The 9,258-nt window shown below is 45.7% G+C and overlaps 1 protein-coding gene across 7 annotated transcripts in view; it reads left to right on the forward strand.

Annotated features, from left to right (window-relative positions):
* Window positions 1-9,258, forward strand: part of RAD54L2 (RAD54 like 2) — a 114,252-nt gene that overhangs the window by 98,119 nt on the left and 6,875 nt on the right. For all 7 annotated transcript variants that reach the window (XM_027584092.1, XM_027584090.1, XM_027584088.2 and 4 more), the window contains 6 exons: window positions 641-846; window positions 1,468-1,640; window positions 2,101-2,297; window positions 4,870-5,069; window positions 6,191-6,280; window positions 8,647-8,739. In XM_027584092.1, the coding sequence (XP_027439893.1) occupies window positions 641-846; window positions 1,468-1,640; window positions 2,101-2,297; window positions 4,870-5,069; window positions 6,191-6,280; window positions 8,647-8,739 (959 nt within the window). The remainder of the gene's footprint in view (window positions 1-640; window positions 847-1,467; window positions 1,641-2,100; window positions 2,298-4,869; window positions 5,070-6,190; window positions 6,281-8,646; window positions 8,740-9,258) is intronic.

The raw sequence follows: 9,258 nt of genomic DNA on the forward strand, positions 1-9,258 counted from the left end.
GGAGACCCCAAAAGGAAGTTGTGTTAGGAGGGTAATCATGATAGTGTCATGAAGTTCTTTGAGACCTTCATTAACAACAGGCATAATTAGCTTTTTCTCTCAGGAGTGTTCTGAGCGTTAGATGATGTGATTAATGTGAAAGTGCTTTAAAAAGTGGAAAGTGTAAAAAAAAAAAAAAAGTAGAAAGTGTAATGTAACTGTAAAAGACTGATGGTAGTAATATTTGTCATGCCAAGCAGTTTGAAGGCTGTGCTGCATTCTGCCATCACAGTGCCCTTGATGGGTATGAACTAGTCATTTTCCAAGGCTGGTAGACTAAACACACCAGAAACATCTGCATGCAGACGTCTCCCTTCAAGTGACATTACTCTGTGGCCAGGATGCAGGGGCCCTACCTGTTACAGAGGAGTGGAGAGTGGGTTTTCTTTCTGAGCTGGTAGACACTTCCGTGTTGGATTTTCAGGGCATATTTTTCAGTGCTTGAGGAATGTACTGTTCATCGGCAGGACAGTAGAATCCTCCAATGTGTTGTGCTTAGGACAAAGGAGATAATCCTGGGGCAGGAGTCACAGAGTGAAACCAATTTAAAATCTGTCTTTAATAACTTAAAGTTCTGTGATTGTTGGCTTGTGTTTTAAAGGGCCGGGTGCTTGGGTGTGAATCTGATCGGTGCCAACCGAGTGGTGGTGTTTGATGCTTCCTGGAACCCTTGCCATGATGCCCAGGCAGTATGTCGGGTGTACCGTTATGGCCAGAAAAAGCCCTGTCACATTTATCGCCTTGTGGCTGATTTCACCCTTGAAAAGAAGATCTATGACCGTCAGATTTCCAAGCAGGGCATGTCAGGTGGGGCATCTTTCAGGCTCAGTACTATCCTTATTGTATCAGTGGTGGGAGGAGAGGGGCAGGTTGTGGGAACACAGGTAGGCTTTGAATCACAGAAAGTCAGCAGTTCCTCCCATCTCATTCCAATTCAAATAATTGTTTTAAGGGGTGCCTGGATGGCTCATTTGTTAAGTGTCTGCCCTCGGCTCAGATCATGATCTCAGGATCATGGGATCGAGCCCGACATCGGGCTCCCTGCTCAGCAGGAAGTCTGCTTCTCCCTCTCCCACTCCCCCTGCTTGTGTTCCCTCTCTCGCTGTGTCTCTCTCTCTGTCAAATAAATAAATAAAATCTTTAAAAAAGAAAAATAAATGATTGCTTTAAGACGGGGTTGACCTTAACTTGTCAAGGGCAGGTATAATGAAAAGAGCTGAGCTAGGTGTGCAGGTGTGTCTTTTTCAGTATTCCCATTTCACCAGGGCCCCAGACCCGGGCTCTACTTCCGGTACAGGCGGCTGAGGTGGTCTAGCTGTCAATGACGGTTACACCCCCGCGGCCTCTCTTCTCTGCCAATCTTTGTAGCTGTGCTTTTGTAGTCTTCTCGGCCAGGTGGTGACTTTGTCCATGTCTTCTCCCTTCTAGATCGAGTGGTAGATGATCTTAATCCCATGCTGAACTTTACCCGGAAAGAGGTGGAGAACCTACTGCACTTTGTTGAGAAGGAGCCAGCTCCCCAAGCATCCTTGAACATAAAGGGGATCAAGGAGCCGGTCCTGCAACTTGCCTGTCTGAAGTACCCTCACCTCATCACCAAGGTGAGAACCTGGAGGGAGGCTTATCTGAGGTCTTGTTTCATGCAGAGGACTTGCACTAAGCTGATTCTTCTCCCTGCCCCATGCAGTCCCCCAGTCACCTAATCCCACCCCGGTCTTGTCCTAGGAGCGCTCAGCTCAGCCATGTGCAGTAATTTGGCCAGTGTGAGTTTTGCCTAGCAGAAAGAAGGGGGGATATTGTAGAAATGTAGTCTGTTAATTCTCTGAACGCTCCCATCCTTTTGATAGAGAAGGCAGACTTGGGTTTTGTAAAGGTGTGGCTGGGTTAGAGTTGCGAATTAAGCTTTTGATAAAAAGACAGTAAACCCGCCTGTGTGTCTGTGAGCAGCTCTCTGCAAGTGCTGGAGCTAGCCCTTTTTCGTTTCCAGAGGAAGCCTCATTGTATTTCAGTCATGTTGGCACAAAGAGTGGTAATTAAATCAGCATCCTCCTGTGTCCCCAGGAGCCTTTTGAGCATGAGTCATTGCTCCTTAACCGAAAGGATCACAAGCTGACCAAGGCTGAGAAAAAAGCAGCAAAGAAGAGCTATGAGGAAGACAAGCGCACATCCGTCCCCTACACCCGCCCATCATATGCACAGTATTACCCTGCCAGCGACCAGAGCCTGACCAGCATCCCTGCTTTCAGTCAGAGAAACTGGTGAGTCACTGAAATGGGAGGAAGGTCTGCTGCTGGGCCAGACCCAAACCTTTTGACTGGTTCTGTTTTTAAATAAAGGGAAAGCCTACAACTTGCTCGTTGGCTGTTGTGAACTGACAGGTTCTGATCTCGGATGAGGTGCCGAAGCAGTTCAGCAACCCTGGTGTTTTAAGTAGTGGCTCTGGCTGGAAGAGTGAGCCACTGGCCTTGTGACTCACAAGAGTCTTTCTGAACTCCTGGAGAAGGTGCAGCTTTCTAAGACACAGAGGCCCAACCCTCCCACACAGCTGCCTTCATATCCATAGTGCCTTGGGCCTAGATCTTGCTTAAGCAGTGAAGTTCAAGGGTGAAGGCCAAGTCTTTTGTGAGCCTTGGATTGCAGTCAAGGAATTCTCCTACTCTTAATGGGATTTTATTCCGTGGTTGTGCCATGATCCTGAGGAAAAAAAAATCTTTTTCTTGAGTACAACTTCTAGAACTGTTCAGAGTACGAACACGTTGGAAGCCAGTTGCTGAGTGAAGAGAGAGGCTCTTTGTAAGAAATTACAGAACCTTTATCTATGTTTAATTTTTTTTTTTCATTTCAAGACAAAGTACCTCATAGGCCTTACCAGATTAGCTGCCTGAGTGGTTTGTTTAAAAACTTTTTTGTTATCTTGAATTAAAGATTATTATTTTATTTGAGGGGGATTTAAAACTTTTTTCTTTTTTTGAAAAAGATTATTTATTTTTTTGAGAGAGATTGAGAGAGAGCAGAGTGTGCAAGAACTGGGGCAGAGGGAGAGGGAGAAGCAGGCTCCTGGCTGAGCAGGGAGCCCGGTGCAGTGCTCAATCCCAGGACCCTGGGATCATGACCTGAGCCAAAGGCAGATGCTCAACCAACTGAGCCACCCAGGTGCCCTAAAACTTTTTTCTTATGAAGATTCCATGTTAAAAAAAAAAACAAAAAAACCTGACAAATGAGATTCTAAAGGAGCTGAAACCATGTAAATTTTATGGAAGACTCTAATATTTGGTGAGTAAATTTGCCACTTTTTATGCATAAGATGCTTTCAAGAGAAACGTTATTCTATTTCAAAGCCTTCAGACTTTATTTCTGTGTCATTTTCCAGGATACTGTTGCCTGGGAATGTTCTCCTTTCTTGTCTTCCACCCCTTTTGTTCTCTTTTCTGGCCTTTCCCATGTAACAACAGGAATGGATGAAGCCTGAACCCAGTGGGAGAAAAGCCATGTTGGGGGAAGATGTGACACATGGGCTGGTCTCTGAAGCGATGTCAGCTCCTTTTCTGGTCCAACTCTGGCCCCGTGGGAGGCACTAGCCTCTCACAATACTTGATGAGCCATACTATGATCCTGCTGCTTCCTCATCCCATCTGGGTGTATGTGAGGAGGGTTTCCTACCCAATTTCCTCGCTTCAGCTCTTCCAGAGTAGGGTGCTTGGGGCTGGGTTCCCGTTTTCCTGACTTTTACCATGATTTGACTTTGGATCCTGGGAAGAGTCCCACTGACATCTGACCAGAGCCCCTACCTCCTGAAAAGCCACCCTGGGCAGATTGAGGAAAAGGAACCCAGACGTGGTGAACTTGGGGTGCTATGTGGCCTATCTGGGAATGTGGGAGTCCAGACAGGGCCCAGAGGGCTGCCCAAAGGTGCCTATAGCAACCTCAGAGCAATGTTTTTCAGTCAGGTAAGGAAGAATATACCAGTCCAAGGAGGTTCTCCCCCAAAACTAAAGACCAAAGGCACGAAACTTCAGAGAGCTTATAGAAAAAAATCTTAAATCAGGAGTGGCTTTCTCAGGTACCAACATCCAGTTGAAAAGAAGGTGGAGAATGAGGAGTGCGTCACTGACCATTTGGCATGCTGGCATAAGATGTGCACAGCCAGTGCTCAGGCTGGCGATGGCCATGTGCCATTCAGAAGCCTGGATTCTGTGAACAGCTTTTTGGTGGCCACTGCTTTTGTGGTAGTCATGACTTAGAGGGGCACTTTGGACACTGGCCCCTGGAGGAGCCCAATGAAAGGTAATGTGGAAGAGAGAGAGGTGTCTGCATAACTTAGAGAAACTTGAGGTTCCAGAGAGTAAAGATGGTTGAAGTTGGACAGATGCTCTCTCAAGATCACCTGAATGTGTGGCATCACGTGGCCCTTTTTACTTGGGTGAGGGGGAAAATTCCACCCATTTGTCTTCAACTTGGCATGCACTGTGTTCTGAAGAACTTTTCCTCCCTTTACCTCTTCCTAACTTCCCTCAAGGACTAATTCCTAATGTATGTAAACAGTCCAAATTCTAAAGGAGTAAATGTCACCTCACATCTCCAAAAAGGTATTATTCCACCAACATCTGATTTTTCTTAGAATCTGAGAGGTTTTATCCCTTGTTGCCATTTGATCTTGGTCCTGCCCCTAGTCTCCTTTTGAACTGGCCGTACTCTGCGGGTTCTTTGATCCTTCTCAGCAGCAAGTGAGGCTGTAGAATGGGGGAATCAGGAGAAGATCTGCAGCCTTTGCAGAACGGTAAGTAAGGGCTCTTCTGCCGAACTCTTAGTGTGTTTGTCCTTCCCTCACAGGCAGCCAACACTGAAGAGTGATGAGAAGCCTGTGGCCAGTGTTCGTCCTGTGCAGTCCACTCCCATCCCCATGATGCCCCGGCATGTCCCACTGGGAGGCAGTGTAAGCTCTGCCTCCAGCACAAATCCAGCTATGAACTTCCCGATCAACTACCTGCAGCGTGCGGGGGTCCTTGTGCAGAAGGTGGTCACCACAACAGGTTGGGAACTCCTAGGTCCTCTTCCAGGGCTGCCTGTCCCTTTACTTTGTTCATTCAGGAAGTATTTATTAAACACCTTTTGTATTCTGGGCCTTACTACGTTAGCACTGTGGGTAAAAATAGAGAAGATAGTCCCTGATCTTGAGGAATTTGCATTCTAATGGAATATCTGAAGAATTATAACACTGGGCTATAGGACTGGGTTTTCTTAAATGTGATGTGTGGGATAGACTGTGAGCACTGCAGAGATTGTGGAAGTGTCACTGGCACACAGGGTTGGTCTGCGAGAGGTGTGAATGTGTTGAGTCCTGCCTGACTATAGGGTCAGCTGGGTATAAAGGATGACTGTCAACCTCCCTACTTAATTAGAAGACCTGAAAGTCACTTGCTTCTTTCTTTGTGAGTTTGATACAGGTTGAGCATAGTGGGCCTGTGGTAGGAGTCTGGCAGCCTGTCTGTCTCTGCGATTGGTTCTGTGATTGGTTCTGTGATTCAGGGTAATTGGGAAGGAAGGCATTTCTTAGAGCTGTGTTTCATCGTATTATCTAGAAATATTCATGGTACATAAATTTTAATAAAAATACTTTGTTTTTTTGAGTATGAAAATAATGTGGGTCCATTGCAAAATCATTGTGAAATGGGCAAAAACTAAAAGAGAGCCCCTTGAGATCCTCCTTCTCTGCTGATTCTTGAACATACTTTTTATTCTTTAGTTCGGTGTGGAGTAATGCCAGCAAGGAAGAGGGTGAGGCCATCTGTGGAGCCTAAAGTGGTGTGGGGCGGGTGGATGCAGATAGCCTAGGGAGGAAGAAAATAAACAAACATAAAAATAACCATCTGATCTAGAACTTTCTCCAAATTAAAATTCTATGAATTTTTAATTAGTGAAAGGAAATTGATCAGAAAGATGATTGGATTCCTAAAAAGTTTCTCCTTTTCCTAGTATTCTTTGCTAGACAGCTGCGAGAGGAGGCCCTGCTTGCCCCATCCTCCTTGGTTCAGACCTCCACTCCACTGAGAGGCTTTAGGAAAGCCACTGAGGAACAGGGGTGGATGTGGACTTTGCATCTTCTTTCCCTCTCAGTCAGGTAATCTAAATCTGAGGTCTGTGTCTTCAATAGATATTGTTATTCCTGGACTCAACAGCTCCACAGATGTACAGGCAAGAATTAATGCTGGTGAGAGCATCCACATCATCCGTGGGACAAAAGGTGAGAGCCTGACTAAGATGCCCATCCTCTACCTTTGGTTCAGAGTGTGGGGCTGAGGAGCAGAAGGAATTATATGGCTTGAGCTGGAGGAAGGATAGGAATTATCCTATAGAGTGTCACATGTAGGAGAAGCATGAGAAAAAGACATTTCTAGGAACTTGACAGAGTTGAGGTGGGCCCAAAAGAGATTTGTCAGTGGCTTAAAAGAAGGGAGTTAGGGTCCGTGCATTCCCATATTTGCCATTGTTTTTATGGAGAATCTTGAGGTGGGTTTGGATAGACACTGTGTTTTATGTCAGTCTCAGCCTGTTGATAGTGATGCTCTCAGCTAGAAGTTCCTCACCACTCACCTAGTAATTGTGGCAAGCCCCCACAGACATTTGTCAGAGCCAGTGTCATGGCTGGACTGGCACTTGTGGTTCTTACCATGATTGCAAGATGTTACCTTAGCGAAACCATCAGTGAACTTTGAAAAAACAAGGTTTATTACTCACAGATCCTGGAGGGTACACAGCACCCCAGGGCCACACAGTGAGGTGATGGGTAAAGAGAGAGAGAGGGAGAGAAGACCTGGGGCTCTGTTAGAGTCCAGGAGTTGGGGTGCTTAGAGTTCTGTGGGTTTACTCTTCATTGGTGAATTTAAAACATAAGAGCTGGAATTAGGGCATGGGAAGGGAAAAGCAGGGTCCCTCAAGGTTCAGTTTTCTGGATTACTCTGGGATTTCTAAAAGGGGAACTTCATGGGTGGGGATAGCCTGGTTCCTTATCTAGTTGTTTAGCTAGTAGCTCTGTCATAGAGGTGCAGTTTGTTTATTCGAGATAGATACCTTGACCATCAAAAGCTTAATGCCTGGCACTTAAACTACACACAGGGAGACCAAAAGTGGAGGGAAGGAGCTGTGGAATGGATTATAAACTAACATGTATGTTATTGTGTCATCTTACCTACTTGCTCAGAGTGGGGTGGAGGTCTCCAACTAGGAAGTGTGTTGGGTGGATGAATTAGTATATGTGGGTTGCATGACAGATATTTTGAGTGTGGTAATTTAAGATTTATTTATTTATTTATTTTAGAGAGGGGTGGGGGAGGAGCAGAGGGAGATGGGGAGAGTCCTAAGCAGACTGCCTGCTGAGCGTGGAACCCGGTGCAGGGCTCGATCCCAGGACCCTGAGATTACAACCTGAGCCAAACCAAGAGTTGGATGCTTAACCAACTACACCAGCCAGGCATCCCTTGAGTGTAGTAATTTAAAAAGCCTGCTGCCTGTGGCCTCCTTACAGAGGGAGATGAGATTGCTGGAATGAGAATTCTGGACCAGACATTGTCAGGGTGTAATCTGAACCTATCGTTCATATCAGCCTTTACTGTATGAGGCTCCCTGAGGTTCTTTAGCAAGGAGATTTTACCCTAGCCTCTGTTGGGTCAAAGTACCTTTAGGCTCAGGGAAAAGATGCCATGAAGCACATGACACACAGAGATTATACCCAGCCCCCTTACTAGGCTCTTCCTAGTCCAGAGCATGGATTAGCAAACTATGGCCCATTGTCCAAATCCTGCCTGCTTCCTGTTTCTGTACCTGTGAGCTAAGCATGGGTTATACATTTTCAATAGGTTGGGGGAAAAAAAAATTTTTTGTGGAACCTGAAAATTATATGAAATTCACATTTCAATGTCCATAAATAAAGATCTTTAGAGCTCAGCCAACCCCAGCTGTTTTCATGCTACAGTAGCAGAGTTGAGTGGTTGCAACACTTTGGCCCATAAAGGCAAAAATTTGCTCACTGGCCCTTTAAGAAAATGTTTGCTGACCTCTGACTTAGAGGCAGCCATGACCTTCCAGGAGATTGATCCAAAGACAGAGAAGGTAGGTTAGTGTCCTGTGGGAATAGAATGCTGGTCTTGAATTATTCTTACCAAGGGAGAAAAGGGTGTTGAGGCAATGAGGCTCTTTCCTCCCAGATCAAGAGGAGGACCCTTGCCAGAGTGCTTTGCCCAGAACCAAGGCAGCCAACTTTCTCTCTCTCCCAGCATCCCGTTTATTTCCTCCATTGCATTAACCTTTCCCGGTATTTTCTGGCATCATTGTCTGTCTCCTCCCCATGAGACAGGGCCCTTTTCTGTCTTGTGTTCTTCAGTGTTTAGGACAATGCCTCATATGTGGTAATTGTGCCATGTTTGTGGAATGAATGAATAATACTGGGTCCACAGCTCAGCCACTACCCTTGTCATTTCAGGGGTCTTGAGAGAGGGTGTGAGACCTAATTTTATAGCTGTTTCCCAGCCCATGGTGCCTAAGCCTGGAGTTTCCCAGAGTTGGCTGATTGCATGTTGGCTTCTAGCAGTCTTCCTCCTGTTTTCTTCTTAGGGACGTACATCCGCACCAGTGACGGGCGGATCTTTGCTGTCCGGGCAACTGGCAAACCGAAGGTCCCGGAAGATGGTCGGATGGCTGCCTCAGGTATAGTGGCTTTTACTTTCTGTTGACCTACATGGCACATTTTTGTTTGTTTTGGTTTGGTTTGTAATTAATTTATTTTTTGAATAATGTGTACATGGTTCATAATTCAAAAGGTATAAGAGGGGTAAAGTGAAAAGTAAGTTCTTCCCCCTCCCCCAAGCACACAGTCATCTATTGCTCCTTTCTGGTGGTGCTGCTCTCATTTACTTTTTTTAGAGATACGTTATACATATACCGGTATGTGTGTGTGCACCTGTGTGTGTGGGTGAGTCTCTGTGTTAAATATCTATACATAAGTTTTCTTCGTTCTTTTTTTTAAGATTTCTTTATTTACTTGAGAGAGAGAGAGAGAGTAGGTCAAAGAGTGTGTGTGTGGTACATTAACAGTGTTAAGAGGTCTGGCCAGGTTCCCCTCTACAGGAGTGGCTCTCATCTATCCTCCTGCCATGGAGTATGAGCACTACACTGCTCTTGTTCCCAATTTTTATTATGGCAATTTCCATACCTACAGACAAGTTG

This window comes from Zalophus californianus, chromosome 1, assembly GCF_009762305.2.
Source record: "Zalophus californianus isolate mZalCal1 chromosome 1, mZalCal1.pri.v2, whole genome shotgun sequence".
NCBI classification, from domain to species: domain Eukaryota; kingdom Metazoa; phylum Chordata; class Mammalia; order Carnivora; family Otariidae; genus Zalophus; species Zalophus californianus.